At 39.3% G+C, this 16,788-nt stretch overlaps 1 protein-coding gene across 1 annotated transcript in view; it reads left to right on the forward strand.

Annotated features, from left to right (window-relative positions):
- Positions 1 to 11,034, forward strand: part of si:dkey-215k6.1 (transmembrane protein 132C) — a 234,560-nt gene extending 223,526 nt beyond the window's left edge. The window contains exons 8-16 of the mRNA XM_054610157.1: positions 1,945 to 2,008; positions 2,278 to 2,409; positions 2,716 to 2,793; positions 5,256 to 5,318; positions 5,406 to 5,534; positions 8,082 to 8,210; positions 8,371 to 8,670; positions 9,086 to 9,360; positions 10,407 to 11,034. Of these exons, the coding sequence (XP_054466132.1) occupies positions 1,945 to 2,008; positions 2,278 to 2,409; positions 2,716 to 2,793; positions 5,256 to 5,318; positions 5,406 to 5,534; positions 8,082 to 8,210; positions 8,371 to 8,670; positions 9,086 to 9,360; positions 10,407 to 11,034 (1,798 nt within the window). The remainder of the gene's footprint in view (positions 1 to 1,944; positions 2,009 to 2,277; positions 2,410 to 2,715; positions 2,794 to 5,255; positions 5,319 to 5,405; positions 5,535 to 8,081; positions 8,211 to 8,370; positions 8,671 to 9,085; positions 9,361 to 10,406) is intronic.
- The last annotated feature ends 5,754 nt before the right edge of the window (positions 11,035 to 16,788 follow it).

Genomic DNA, 16,788 nt, shown 5'->3' on the forward strand with positions numbered 1-16,788 from the left:
TGGCACATTTATAGAACACCGAGGTAGTCGTGGGTGTGCTTGTTCTCCTGTGAATGATCCGGTGTGGGCTTGCTCGCATGTGGTATTGTGTAGATATTATAAAGAAGGAAGCAAAGAAAATTTGTGTTTCATTGTGTGTCTGCGGATGAGAGAGAAAGAGAGAGATCCTCCACCCGGGAGCAAGGTTTTCTGGTTTAAATATTCAGTTTATTTCTATATTTGGCAGTGATTATTCAGCCTCCTCAGCTGTGTAACTACACCAAGTATATAAGTATATATTTTAAATATTATATGTGTAAATATATGGTATATATATATATAAATATATGGTATTTATGTGGCTGTGGCGTAGTGGAGAGCAAGGTAGTTCTCCAATCAGAGGGTCGGTGGTTCGATACCCGGCTTCGGCAGTCGATGTGTCCTTGGGCAAGACACTTAACCCCAAGTTGCTCCCGAAGGCTTGCCATCGGTGTGGACTGGATGTTGCATGAATGTTAGTTAGAGTCTGATGGTGGCACCTTGCATGGTAGCCTGTCATCAGTGTGTGAATGGGTGAATGATATGTAATATACTACTGATTGTAAGTCGCTTTGGATAAAAGCGTCTGCTAAATGACTGTAATGTAATGTAATATATATATAAATATATTATATTTATATATTCCATAGCAACACTGCAGGCGGCCAGCCAGGGTGGGCCTATTTTATTGTGAACATTATTATTTACTAAGTAAAAAACTATTAACGGAATATGTCTTTAACTTTCAAATTGGGCTGTCCAATACCCCAATTGTTAATTTTTAACACAAAATGTAGTTTATAAGGAAGTGTAGAGTAATTTAAAGCCTCAATATAATTTAAACAGGTGACTTGGCAGTTGTTATAGCATAGAATTTGGCTAAATAGACTAAAATGTTTATTTTGTCCCAGTCAACATATATATATATATCCGTTGTAAAGTTAGGCATTTAACATGGGGGTTTATGGGAGTTAACACATTTCTCAAGTGACCTTCTCCATACATTGGTTAAATACGGCAGTATCACTGACTCTACGCTCCCAAACAAGGACTAGAGAAAAAAGTATTTGTAGAGAGAAGCTTTACAGAGGGATAAAACAATATTGAAAAAAATTAAAAAATACATTCAGAAAGATAAAAACACTAAATCTAAAGTCTAAGTAAAGGCTGAAACAAAACTAGAATTTTTATTTTTTTCCTGTTCAACTGAATTAAGCTTTATGTAATCTACAGATTGATGGTATTCATTGTAACATGGACTTTACAGTGTTTATATTATCAGGACACAATGAAATATAGAGTGGTGTGTCATCTGCATAGCGATGAGAACTGTTGTTTGTTTTGTTTGCTGATGATAGAGACAATCAGACACATAAAGAAAAACAGTAGAGGCACAGTAATTGATCCCTGTGGGACTTCTTTCAGCAAGTCAAATTTACAAGAGTCAAAAGCACTAAATGGAACAGCAATTTTGACATTTACTGTAGCAAGGCTTTCTGCTCTTTTAAACCAACATCAAATACATGATACATTATATTTATTTTTTATACTTGTTGAGGTAAATTGGGGCTTCATTCACTAAGGAAACTAATAAGTAATAATAGTTTGGGTATAGGATACTGTTTAAGAAAAACTCACCCAAGGACAGTATTATCAAAGAATAAAGCACAAGGCCAATTACATTTGAAATAATTAATTCACCCTGGCACTCCAATAAATTCATATTGAACAGTTAAAGTATTTTAAAAGTGTAAGAGCTGGATTAGAAACAGAAGTGTCTTTTCTTTGACAGAGAGTGTAACCTGGAGCAGAGATAATACCGAAGATTACTGAGCATAGAGTATTAAAATGGCATTTAATTACCAGATAATCTCACCCTCTCTTCTCTCATTCTCTCCCTGTCTCATTTATCTCTTTTCCTCCCAGACCTACCAGGGACAGTGAAGATGATGAGGATGATGAGAGGAAGGGCAAAGGCTGCACCCTACAGGTATGCTTTGATTGGTTTTCATAACACACTTCTAATCCTTTTTTTCAATATCCATATCCCCGAGAGATCGCAAGAACTGCCCTTCCACTTACTGAGACTGAAATGTGACTTACTGTATGATGTAATGCTTTTCTTCAGTGTGTTAAAGCGATTGTGAAGTTTTATTTTGTCCTTTTTTCTGTTAGTTAACTTACAAGCTAAAACAGTGAAATAAGAGCCTGGTGTGTAGTTAAGCATCAGAGTCTAACCTTTCTCTCTTTACCTTTCAGTACCAGTACGCCTTGGTGAGGGTCCTCACCCATTTTGTCGCAGAACCCTCTGACCCTGGAGGAGAGATGGTCTACATGTTGGGTGCGGACTGGCAAGCTGATATCACTCATTTGGTCTTTGACCAGCTAAAAGTAGGTAAACACAAATACTCACATATATACAAACACACACCAAATCTTTCTTGATGGAATAGTCCAAAATTTTGGAAATAAACTACCTCGCTTTCCGAGAGTCAGATGAGTAGATTGATAGCACTTTCATGTCTATACTTTCAATTTTGGAATGATTTTTGACTATTAAATGATAGTTAAAACAAGTCATTTTATGCAGTAGGCCAACTGATCTATGATGAATCCACAAATATTCTAAACATCAGTTATAAACAAATTGATTGATGGATTGTAGTATTGGCTGACAGCTGTTTCTGTGCTCCACAGGTAGAGGACCCTCGCATTGCCAGATTGATAGATGGACGAATCTTGATTGGGCGGGACTTGGGGATTACTACAATACAGGTATGTTACCTCAGTTCTACTCTCATCACTTTACAAGTTATCCACTCTGTTTCCTTTTTCATTATTTATTATACTTTGTGACTATTATTGTACCAAAACAACCCATTCTCATAATTGAAGCATTATAAAAAATATACACCTTCTCATACCCACCTGAAAATGAAATAGCCCAAAATGCAGTTCCAAAGTTTGTCACTTTGATTCAACTTTTAATATAAATTTTAGAACTCAAAGCTCTGGTGTGCCATTTACTAACAACAAAGCATCCAAGGATTGGTGTTTGAATTGCCTTTTTACGGATTCAGAAAACACTCCACATTGACAATGTATTTTTTCTATGTTGCATAACAAGTCTAGGAAAAGACAGTTAAATGTTTGAATATATGAAGCGCAGTGTAATTTGGCAGCTCAAATTGCGGCCATAAGCACTCCAGTGATGTAAACATTATCCCCTCTTTCTCCCTCTCCTCTTCCTCTCACGCAGTTACTGTAAGCCTCGCCCGCTAGCCCGTTACACAATTAGCCACAATTAACTGTCGGATTTGGCACTGACATCTCAGCGTGATGTTCAGCAATTGCACACACACACACACACACAGACACACACTTACACTTGCACGCAGTGAACACACTCGTGCACTTGCTGAATTCCAATAAGCCGGCCCATTGTGAATGAATGTGACAGTGGAGGACAGTCCTGTGGCGTACTGGTATTCTGTTATATAGCAGAGCTGAGGCAAAACCACCATTTATCGCTCATTCATGGTCAATACTGGTTTTGTTATATTCTATGATGTTACATCTCCTTTTTTTTTATGTTATTATTTTACTATGTATTTTCAAATTAGGTGCTTAAATCTGCGTGACTGCTCTGATGAGTGTGTTGTGCCTCTGTATCTTGGGGATTTAGAAATGTTGGGGAACAGCTGAGTGTCTTTGCATCCGTTCGACTCGGGACTGCTACATGCACACACACACACACACACACACACACACACACACACACACACACACACACACACACACACACACACACACACACACACACACACACACACACACACACACACACACAGAAGCACACATACAGACAGCTGTGCTCTGTTTGGGAGCCAGGAGAGAGAATTTACCCAGCATTCCCATTTAGATGCCAGAGTCGACAGCCGTCATTTGATAGTTTGACATTTCAATTTTACCTCCCCCGGCTCCCTCTCCCAGAGTCTCGCCTCCTCTTCTCTCCCCCTTCTCCCTCTCTCTGTCTCTCTCTCTCTCTCTCCTTTCTCCCGCCCAGTCTCCCTTTCTCGCCCTCTTAATCTCTGCCTGTCTTGAAGAGCAATCCCAGAGCTGTCAATCATTGCATTTTGTTAGCTCGCTGAGGGTGGGATTGAGTTTGACGCGCCGACACGTTCACTGAGAGATTTTCTTTGTACACCAATCAGATCTGCCTGTCCTCCTGTCGCCAGGCGAAGTAGCACACTACAGCTGGCGGGTTCCTAATCTCTATCACAGTCTGTCTTCTGCTCCCTTTCTCCATCCATACCTCAATCTCTTTTTTTTTCTTCTGCCCACTCTCACTTTCTGTCCTCCTCTATTTGTCATTGTCGCTCGCTCGCTGACACCTACTCCATTTATTTCTCTCCAGCTCGCTCGCCGTCTCTCTCTTACGCCCTCTCCTCCCTGTTCATTCACCCCTTTTTTTAGGTCTTGGCGTTGTACTTTGTTTATACTAAGTTGTCTTAGTTGAATGCTGACACACAGGGGCACAGCTGGGAGGCAGACGGGAACAGTGTGTGTGGGGGTGTGTTTTTCTGTGATTCCTCCACTTACTGTGTTCTGAAATGTGAATTAATAGCCAAAATATTACAAAAGCAGCAGAGATAAAAACAATTATCATCAGCTTTTGTGTGTGTTTTGTGTGTGTGTTTCCGAACTCAAACAGATACTGCCAGTTTGTGGGGCCCAAAGCAACGTGGTGTTAACCAACTCTCGCCGCTGCACTGTCAATGTTAAACACTTCACTGTCACCTTAAGGCAATAATCACTGACACAACGACAAAGCTGTTTTAATGCAGCTCCTTCCAGAACTGTCTTTCAGACTTTTCCTTACAAGCACTTCCCATTTTTCTGTACTTGATGCAGCATGACCAACATGATGTTGTTGTTGTTCCCATTATCATTTCTGTGACATTTTGAGAAACAAGCCATCATTCCATCACCTGTTAAACAACCAGGTAGTCAGTAAGGTGATATACTTGGATTTTGCAGCTGGTGAACACTTGTGTTATTGTGGATTTTTCCTGGACAGACGTTGCAGGAAATGCAAAGTCTTAATGACAACTTTTAGAAACTTAGGAAAATTTGGTTGAAGTTGCTTAAGTGCATATGTTGACTCTTATAATGCAGATTAAGTTCACATAGCTTTAAATGTCATTTACAACTGTCAATGTGATCTTTGGTTGCAGGTTCTGTCCCCGCTGTCTGACTCCATCCTGGCAGAGAAGACTGTGACAGTGCTGGATGATAAGGTAAAATACCATTTTCAATTATGTTATGTATTTGGAATGTTGGTTCCTTTTACTGGCATGTATCATGATATTCTCTTGTTGGTCCAGGTCACCATCACTGACCTGGGAGTCCAGCTGGTTGCATCTCTGTCCCTCAGTATGACAGCGAGTGCTGGAAATTACCAAGCTATACAGCTAACAACCACAGCCACGGACCTGCTACACACACCCAAACAGGTAGGAGGTACTTTAGGTACGCGAGCACATTCACACACAGATCACAATGGGTGTTTCTCAAAGTCAAGGAAGGATCCTTCAGCAGCTGAATTTCTAGGACGCTACGTCATCGCATCCCACCGAAGGACTGTTCCAATATCTAGGATACTTTTGAATCCTTTGTTCAGAGGATTTTCAATGATGCATGTGTGCATCCTCAGAGTTCCTAAAACACCCACAATCATAAGCACACAATGCATTTTTTGTCTCCTTTTCTGGCTATGTGGAAACAAAGGAAATATGCTAGAACACTTTCAATTATTTCACCTCAGCAGAACACAAAAATCTGTTTATGAAGAAATTTTTAGGCGAAAAAATTGCAAGAAAAATTGGCTAAATCTTCACTCATATTATATCTACAAGGCCTAATTAAAAAGTTTGCTCCGACTTTTGTCGTGCAGCGGCAAACTCATTCAGCGAGATATTAAGAGCAGGGTAGAGTCAGAATATTTTCACATTTTAGTCTGTGAATTAAGGCTTTATTTTGTTCAAACCAGAGTTGGTGATTATTGAGTAGGCTAACCAAGAAAAGTTTTGATGAGTTTTATTTTGTTTCTGTCGAGTTTGAATGAAGTGTGTTTTACAATCGACTGTGTAAAGGTGCTGTGTTCTTCAATGGAGTCTGGTGGCTTTGAGGAGAGCATATCTTTTTAAAGGTTTTGTTATTTTGTAAATACCCCCCCCAAAATGTTTTATTTATTTTTAAAAAAGGCCTACATGAATTGAATCACTGTGTAATGTTTTGAGGAATGCAAAATGTATATTTTTGAATGAATGTCAGGACGGACTGTTATCTGTCCTCTATAGGAGCCGCCTATCAAGGAAGCATCCTTGGATTTGAGAAACACCCAGTATCTCCATCTCTGCTCGAAATCAAATCTGCCAGGGTTTTACAATCTGATTTTCAGAATGTAACTCGCACATGCAAGTTATCTTAAGCTGTTCCCATCTCTACAGCAATACCCCCAAGGTTGTAATCATAGCGGTTAAACAGTAATTCTCACATAACAACTCATCGCTGCTATCGCTCCTACAATCAGTTTGTAATTAGGAGTGCAAAACTTTCAGGCTTTAGCACAGTTTAGCCACAGTAAAAAAAAATAATAGTATTCTTTATTGATTGCTAGAACCACATAAAGGAAGTTAGTTTTCTTAAAATGATCAATTGATAACACAATTAAAACTCTGGGTTTTTTTTTATTACAAATTCAAATCCACATTTGCTCTCTTATTCAGTGCATTGCCACACAATATCTTTAAAAAGAAATACACAGACACCTAAAAAAACAACATGTTCACTAACATTCACATGAATACTACACTGCAACTATGTTACAAGCTATTCTTGGCTCTTTAATCACACTGCCAAGGGTTATTTTATCCCGCTATCTAAAGCTATTATCCCTCACAGCCTCTTCCCTCCTCCCCACCTTCCCTTCTATTAAACAATACCCCACATTATAATTTCTGTCCAATGGCTAATTGGATGAGAGGCTGCTCATTATGATGAAAATACAGATCTGATATTGCACTTTAATCTAACATTAATTTATTTTTTCCATCCATCTGTTTTTATCTACATCATTCACCATTACCTGTGGAAATATGATGCGGCTATGGAGAGGCAAAGTGATGAGGAGAAAATAGGGTGGAATGGAGATTTATTTAAAGGCTAGATGGAAAGGGATGGGGATGAAGGAATGTAGAAAGCAAGAAAAAATGACAATTTAATGTGAAAATAGAGGGAGGGAAAGAGATAAACTGTTACTCCTCATGTTGGAGCTTAATTACTTTTGTAAGGAGGGTTTTGCTGTGTTATACCAACACAATCTTTGCTGTGTTCTGATTAAAGAAAGCAAAGGGTTTTATCAAGGGAAATTAGTGAGGCAGGATCTCTAGACAAGCGGAGAAAATACTTTCTCTGCTGAACTCTGTTTTTATTTTTGGAGAAGCTGCTGCTGGAAGAAGACTGTTGACAGAAAACATTTATTTTCGTCTTCCAAGTATTTGTCCTCCTTGTAATTGAAGAGATAGAGAATGGAGAACAAACAGAGCACAAAAAGAAGTGGTTAGGTTTCAATTATCAGTGTCTACATTGTCAAGTGTTTGTGCGTTTCTTTGTTTGGGTGGATGAATGGGAGTGTAAGTGTCTCTGTTTGTGTCTTTCTCCAAGAGTTACGGCATGCTATTTATTTCCATTGTGTTGGAGATGCAAACAGCTGAATCATTCAAAAAAACAAGTCACATTGTCACGCTACCAAGGCCAATACCAATGGATATATTTTGAAAGAGCCACGTAAAGATACAATGTGTAACATCTGGCAGGATTTGAGTTGCTTAAGCTTCGCGAACTGAAGCACACTTTCCTCCCAGCGAAGGAGTCTCCTGGTGGGGGGGGGGACGAAATTAAAAATAAAATGAACTAAAAAACTTAAAATATGAACACTGTTAATGCCCTTTTCTTCATTACATTTATGTTATGAGAGTCTTCTTTTTTATTCTGTATAGGAGGCAGCAATCAGTGCGTGGATCCAGTACAGTGACGGTTCAGTTACACCACTTGATGTCTATGATTCCAAGGATTTCCTCCTCTCAGCTGTGTCATTGGATGAGAGTGTCATCTCCATAACAAATCAGGTACTACTAGAAGTTTTCTAGACAATCGTTTAAAGCTGTGTAAAATATGCCAGAAGCAAAAACCATAGAAGTTCTACTGACTTTTTACAAAAGTGACGGACAGAATGATGTCCAAAGTGCTGTTTTTGTTTACCTTCACATTGTCACATTTTTTTACAAGGAGCAACACTGGCCTATTGTAGTGGCAGAAGGCGATGGACAGGGATCGCTGGTTCGTGTAGAGATGATCATCGCTGAGACCTGCCAGAAATCCAAAAGGAAGAGTGTGCTGGCATCTGGAGTCGGCAATGTGATAGTGAAGTTTGGAGCAAAGAGTGATGAAAGAGGTGTGATGGGTAGAGGTGGGCAGGACGATGGAGGAGGGATGGACAACAGCACCAGCGAGCACCAAACAAAGGATGGAGGAGAGTGGAAGTCCAACAGTGCAGCAGTGGATCGAGAGGAAGGAGCCATGAGGAAGGTGGGGGGAACAATAGATGGATACAGATTTTTTCCAATTAACACATTTTACTGATTTAAAAGAAATGTAAATCTCAAATTTTATTAATAACAGTACAAATGGATATATTCAGCATTTTGCTCCACAATATTAGGTTGTAACGTACAGTATCTCTTTAAATGGGCATGATAAATACACACATTAAATACAAATTAATACTTTGAATGTCCCTCTGGTCACTCCTATGACGCTGGATTTATCCTTGATTTTTGTATTGATCACAAACAACAATCACAAAACACCATATACCAAACACCAATGCAAAAGGTTGTTAAATAACTCTAACTCAGCAAATAACATGAGTTTGAATGAAGAAACTTTGACTTTGTGGTGTTTTTTTAGGAGTTATAACTAAGTGATATTTTCCATTCATCAGGTGAGCACAACGACCAAGAGCACAGTAACCCATCGTGCTTCAGGAGGTAAATCTGCCAGTGGAGGCAGCATCAGCAGCCGGGGCAGCGGCCCCAGCCAAGCAGGGGACTACAGTAGCTACCCAGCACAAGTGGAGGTCCCGGGCCCTGGGGACAGTGAGCTGACCCAGACCACGAGAGGACTGTCGGACCTGGAGATTGGAATGTATGCCCTTTTGGGTGTGTTCTGTCTGGCAATACTGGTCTTCCTCATCAACTGTGTCAGCTTTGCCTTCAGGTAAAACATTGTGAAAATTGAGAACTCAACTGCTTTGATTAATCATGAGAATCTCAGCAATACAAGTGTGAGGTGTGGGTGGGGTAAATCCCATTAACACCACAGTGAGAAATCTGTGTGTGGACCATCATATGAACCTGAAAAGCCTAGACACCATGCACCTGACATTGAAAGACAATGGACCCAACTTTTATCACATGGTCTAAAGTGCATGGCACAAGTGCATTCAGGGCATGTCCAACTTGGTTAAACGGCACATAATCTGAGTGCAGAGAAAGGGGCAAGGGGTAAATGGTTTGTACTGAAGTTTATTAATTAATCATCAGCTTCTGCTGGGCGCAACATGAACTAAACAAATCAGGCCGTCATCCTCAATTTGCGTTTGACATTTTCAATGCAAAAAACTTGACAGTCGAATGGAGAAGGGAAGAGTTTTTTGCATTGAAAATGTTGTTTATGAAATGCTACACGCCAACAAATATGGATTGAAGAAGAATATTCTGTGAGATAAAAACATTTAGGACATTTCAGAAATGTTAACATCTATCTTTTTTCAATAACTTTTAATGCTCTGGAGTTATGAAATGTTTGCATCACACAAGTTATAAATTATCTTTTGCAGCCACCACTGGAATCTAATACTACAAATAATATAATACTGATAACATTAGTTTAGCCTAATATGCAAAAATATACAAAAAAAATGGTGGTGCACATTCATTGAATTACAATTAGAATCTCAAGTTTCCAGCTTTTAGGTACAGCCACAGCATTGTCTCTGTTTACTTTTTGTCGCTGTCCATTGAAGGGAGGTGCTGAATTAATGTAATCTCAAAACACATTATACCATAATATACCTTAAATATGATGAATTGATTAGCCTAAATATTGATCACCACTGTGTGCTGGTTGTAAGACACAGCCCAATGTGTTTATTGGCAAATTACTGTTCATCAATTGATATTTGTTTGTCTTTTGCTCAATATGTTTCTACCGTCTATATAAGAGATTCAAATTGTAGGCTTATTATCATCCTTTATCTGCAGATACCGTCACAAGCAGGTCCCTGTGCTGGAAGCAGGAGGCAACATGAACCACGCCCATGACTGGGTTTGGCTTGGGAACGAGGCTGACCTCTTAGCCGACCACTCTGACCAATGCCAGGCCGGGCTGCCAGATGAGTGCACCACCATCATTGACCGGAATGAAGGAGGATACGAGGAGAACAAGTACCTGCTGAACGGGGTGGGTAACACCTTAGTGATGGGCGTGGGCTCAGGCATGGGCACCCTTCGTGGGAGTGGTGGCACAGGTGGACACCGGGGCATCACCCACGGGCAAACCTTGCCCAGATCAGTTCAAGAACCGCACCAGTGCCTGTCAGTAATCACTACTGGTGGCAAAAATGCTACAGGCCAAGCGGAGCATCTGAATAATTCCCCCCGAGCCACGGCTGCAGCTGCCGTCGCGGCCGCCAAACGCAAACGCGTCCAGTTCACGTCTTTTGCCACCGTTCTACCCAATGATAATTCGGGTGGGGGTGGCCCATACACCAACTCTTCAGTCCTGGTGACCAATGGGAGCGAGGATGACATCAAGTGGGTATGCCAGGATATGGACCTGGGTCAGTCTGAAATCAGAACCTACATGGAGAGGCTACAAGACAATCTGTGACTGAGGGGAAAGAGACTGAGACATGGAGGGGCAGAGGATGAGTACAGGAGGGGGACGGGGACGGACAATGAGTAATATTCACCTGTAATGCCTTTGCAATGGACGAAGGGAGGGAGAACGGGAGGAACATGAGAAAAAGGCGATGGAGTGCATCCTGTCATCACTCGATCACACTGAAAGCAATGGTAGCAAACAATATATACCATAATGAGTTTGTTTTTTATTATTAATTGTGAAAATATTAGTGTAAAGAATCAATAATAGAGTCACTTTTGGTTATGAATGTTTATTTTCAGAATACCAGTAAACCATTGTGCTATTCAGAAAATTCAGGGTATGCTATTGGACAAACTTACGAAGCCACTATACATTTAAACGAGGATGGCAAGGACATCATTTCTGTTTTTTTACCCATATGGTGTACTGCCACTATCGGCTGTGGGTGTTGATTTGATTATTGATAGATCTAGTTTTAATATTTACCAGCCAAGTCTACTGAATTGTTATTTAGTGATTATGATCACTGAAGATTAGGTGTGCTTCGAAGATACAATCTATTTGTTTTTGTTCTATCATGTGACCCATTTGCTTTTGGCATTGCTCATATGTGAAATGTAAAATAAATATATTCCAAGTACTCAACGATAAATTCAGGCACCAGTGGGAGCTGCCATTCAGAACTAAAAAAGGATCGATCGTGCTCTTTTCATAAGGAAACAGAATGTGTCAAGAGTTGGAAGATGATATGACGAATAGACACTGTTTCTCCCTTGGATCCAAGACAGAGGCATTTAAACTTGCACAATTACAGACAGGAAAGAACATTAGCCATATTTGAGGCTCACTTCCTGTTTTGTGAAACCTTTGAGCCAATGACGGCTTTCTGCAGAACCAATCGCATCATCCCCTGGCCCCTCTCCTTGTCTGTGATTGGACAGCAGTGAACTGAAGTACACAGTGACATACTGTGAAATACTGTCTGTAAACTAAAAGGCGACTGACTGAGGTGTCTCATATAAAAAGAGGCTGCTTGGGCTTTGCGAAGCCTGAACGAACACTTAATAATGAGGATTATTTAAAACAGAAATCATGTAGGCAACAAGACGGACCACAGTTACCCGCAGTGTTACATGGAGCTAACAGGATATACTGAATGAAATTACAATACAAACGAAAATGGAGTGAAACTCTTGAATATCTCACAAATAGATATGGGTTTGTTAAACATGTTTGTTTTGGTGAAAATAATAATGTTTATTTTTTTTCCCTTTTGTTCGTCCATTCTGATTGATAGAATGTTTGTATTATGTTTTTCCTTAGATTTATTAAGAGTTTAAGGATATGTGATTCCTTTTTTTTTCTTCTAGAGATCTATTTATTTAAATTAACATTTGAGAGGGTGAGGGTTGAAAGAAAGAATGATTAAAAACAGCAGACCTGCTGGTGAATGATAGCACATAAGAGAAGAAATGAAAGAGAGGAGACAGAACAGGCAGAGGTTGCCTCACCTTCGTTAAGCTCAGGTGACGAGTCATGAAGAACTGACAATAAAAAAAGGAGAACTGTAAGATTGTTAAGATTGCAATATTTATTTATAAATGTGTTACTGTTTCAGAGTACACTGTATGTTGTAGATAAATAAACATGCTTCAAAGTGCTTGTGAATAAGATTGCAGGTCACTAGCCAACGACGATGATGATATTTTGTACATTTTACAGTGAAAATATGGTACACAATACTATCTACCACCACAATGTGAAAGTGATCTTATTGGTTCTTTTCTAAAGATGTTCCTGTCTTTGTTTAAAGTATTGAATTAGTTATGTCTTTGTACAGGGTATAATCAGTTTACCTCTATAATGAGATGTAAAAATGGAGGAAAACCCATCGTGAATCATAATCAAAATAGCTTGAAGATGGTGCGTCCAAAAGATTCGTTTTAGAAAGAAAACCAAACCAAATGTTAGGATTTTGGCTAGTCCGAAAGAAAACATCTGGATTACTACAGACACAAGCATCTCTATTTTCAATCTTTTGTTTAAAGGTGCAATGTATATATAGTATGTGGCCACTTGCTCCGAAGAAAAAGGGGGAAGCATTTCACCTCTACTACGGGGTCCATACAATCGAAATTTACAACCATAAGTAAAAAATAAAATAAAATAAAAAATAACACAGATTTCTTACTAACAGCAAAATTTAAATTGCAAAAAAATCGGAGGACGAAATAACACTGCTATCTTCGGATTTTCATATTTGGCTGCACGGTCCGTGAATACTTCGATAGTTTGTTTATTGGGTTAAAACCAAGGTGGCAGAAATGAAACTACCACCTGCACTTTCATCTCATTGATCAGGAGACCACCTCAGCAGGAGATGAGCGGTCGGCACTTGGCAGCTCTAGGCGTCGGGGGAATTCACGGACCGTGGAGGTTTTATTGACGGGCCCTTGGTTCAGATATACTTCTTTTATCTAAGGACAGACTGGCGTTGTACAAGAAAGTACGGGTCGGACCTTGCTGGTTGGCAATAGATACCTCTGCAGCACAAACCATTGATGAATTTGGGATTATGTTGAAACTGAGACTTCTTCACAACATTGTGATTATGTTAGTTTACTTTTTGGAATGTTTTCAACTGAAATTCTGGCCAGATCTTACACGTTGCACCTTTAACACGATTCATAATAAAGAATGCACATGAACTCACATATGTCAAATTGTCAGGTCTGAAAAAGAATGAATACAGAATTCAAAGAACAGAGATCTTGACACAGATAGGAGACCTGAGTTGAGCTCCAAATGGGGGAACCGAGTGGGCTACACAGCCTCCACCAAAGCAATAGTTACTTTGACCGATGATCGCAACTATACTGTATATTCTGGACTCATACACATCTCGCCTAATCTAACGTAGCTACAAGACTGCTGTGACTGAAAGGCTCTCGAACAGGTACACGTTCGATAGTCGCTGAAGGTAGAAGTGTAGCAAAGCTTTCAATGAAAAACATTTTGACTCTTAACTAGAACTGTGAGTTTGACAGCCTGTGACACCCCTTCTACCTGTTGTATAATTTTAAATCTTTATGGATGTCAGCTAAAAAAAAAAGCAAGTGTGATTATTTGTGGGGCATTTTAGCTTTTATTTGATACCAGCAAATCTTCTCTATGTAGCCAATTTGGAAGGGCCCAAATGTACTGTATGCAAACTAAACTACTGCTGAACTTTAGCAAAGGTCTCCAGAATATTTTTTTAACATCACAAAGGTTTGGCTTAGTTTTCATCTTTGCAGCTGTCAGAAGATTCACAGAATGGAAATAGTTGGTTTAAATAGTAAGTCTTGTGTAATTCTGTTTTACCAATAACATTCAAAAGAAACAGCTGTAAGTGTAGGACACAGTTGGCTTTTAGTGTATTTATTTTTTTCCACATTCCTCTGGTTCCTCAGGCTGTTTTGCTGTTATACAGAAAATGGGAAATGGATTTGTCTGCCGCAGAAATATGTTCATATTTAACCAGTTTGTGATGGTTGTAGTATTGTAAAGAAAGTAAGGGTGTGGCGGTAAGGGAGGTGATTGGGCCTTCGTTCAGTCCATTACACAACATGGACTCTTTCAATGTTCAACATATCGCTACACAAGAACATTGCATTTTATCCAAAGCTCATTTTTCTAAGACAAACAGTTTGATATGAACATAAATATGACGATAAAGGTTTTGAGACTGATTTGGATGCTTTTGAAACTGGAAGATTCGCTTATTTAGTATGTTGTCACTCAGCTTTGTTGTACACGCTTGTTAGGCTTTGTGTTGACTTAGGATCTGAACACCGTAGATGTCCCCTCTCAAACCTGAGCTTGCAATAACACTTAAGTGAAGTGAGCATACTACCTTCGATATGGTAACATGCCTTTCTCAACTGGTTTCTAAGATCAATTCAAGTAATTTCTAAAGCATTTATCTAAACAATTCTTCTTGGATGAAGCCAATGCATAGTAGTAGATCAGCCACCAGGCAAGCAGTATAAAATTGGACCTTTACAGCGGCAGAAAAAATGAAAACCACTAAAATACAAATACACTTTCTCAATAGAGTTAGTTTGTTGCGTAGTTACAGTGGGAGGTATACATGGGCAGCTGTTGAATGTGCAACAGGTAGAAGAGGTGTGCAGGTGGCTACGAGCCCTAAAGAGTTTTTGTTTCATTTTTTTTTTCTTTTTGCTATTGTCATTGTTTAAACATGGCTCATGGAGGCCAATAAAGACCCATAACCAAAAACAGCCTGCTCCTTTGTCTTATGATACTCTGTTTAATCCATTGGAGTGACAATTACAATCAGACATTGTTGCAATGATAATCTGGTATTTTGACTCATGTTTCAGCATTTCAACCTTTCATGGTGATGGAAATACAGAACAAATTATATAAGGTACAGTATATGCAACTTTAGACATTATGAGTTTGTCTGAACATCATCAGGTTTTTGTTTTTTTTAGAAGAGCTGTCATTTTAAAAAAATATGTGTGTGTTTCTGAACCAGAATTTGTGAAAACAAATGTACAGAGAGCTGTACAGAGTTTCTTTTAACATGCTTCTGTAAGATTAATTCAAACGTAAAAGAAAAAACCCACAATAACTAAAAAAAACAAAACATTTGAAAGCCTTGCAATAATAGTAAGGGAACTTTTTCCAAACATGTTGGCACCTTTCATGTTAAAATGGTTAAAAGCTATTTTAGTAATGTGAAGTATATATTATAGATAAGACGATTTCCAGTGCTATTCATGTAAACACATTTAAGATCAACTCGCTGTTCATTTAAGCAGGAATAAGCAACTGTAACGTGGATTGCGACAAGACAACAATAACTGATTTCACAGATTAGCACGCTTTCAATCAAAGACAAGGAACTAATGAAATTCCCCGGTGGCATCTTTTGTGCTTGTTTGAGATGAGCCAGGCCTGACCAGAACCAATCAGCGCTGTCTGGCTTCGAACAATGCCTGCTGGTGATGAATTGTGTCCAACTTACACTGATGTCAAGACAATTAAGGCATCAAGGCAACCAGGCAAAGCCACTACTCTTCACCTGCATCAGACACATTCATGATGGGAAATGATTTGCTCATAATTCAGTTCATAGCTATTTGGCTAAAAGTTCACCAACAGGTACGATATTCTTTCATTTTTCTTTTTTTTCTTTTGGGCTCACAAAGCAGATATGGTTTGGATTGTCACATTTTTTACAAATGAAGTGATTACATCTGAGGGCCACTGATCCTTTGAGATCCCTTGCAAATTTTATCAGCGCTCTAATCGCCAGGTTTCTATGAGCTGCCGTGTGGAGGCCCAGTGGGAGTCATCATGATGAAGGGGCATTTACAAGAAAAGTTAATTAAGATAATGCTTTGTAGCTACAGCATTACCCTGAATAAGTATTAAATTAGATATCCACCATAAAGTTTACATTTGATCTTAAGTGCCTCCATCACCCTGAGGCTAGCTGCCCACCATCCCAGTGGTGTGAAGGTCAATACCTCTTGAACCACTGTCATCAAGATAACTTATGTCTACAAATACATGATCCTTGATGAAATGCTGTAGTCAAATGTGGCTTTCATCCACAGCAAACCATGCATATAAAACCCTGAGGCACATGAAAAGCTTGTGCTGTTGGTGAGGAAATATGAGACAAAGCGGTTTGACACAGAAACACAATCCAAGCAGATTTACAAAAACAGCATATGTGGTGAT

This window comes from Anoplopoma fimbria, chromosome 13 (assembly GCF_027596085.1).
Source record: "Anoplopoma fimbria isolate UVic2021 breed Golden Eagle Sablefish chromosome 13, Afim_UVic_2022, whole genome shotgun sequence".
NCBI lineage: Eukaryota > Metazoa > Chordata > Actinopteri > Perciformes > Anoplopomatidae > Anoplopoma > Anoplopoma fimbria.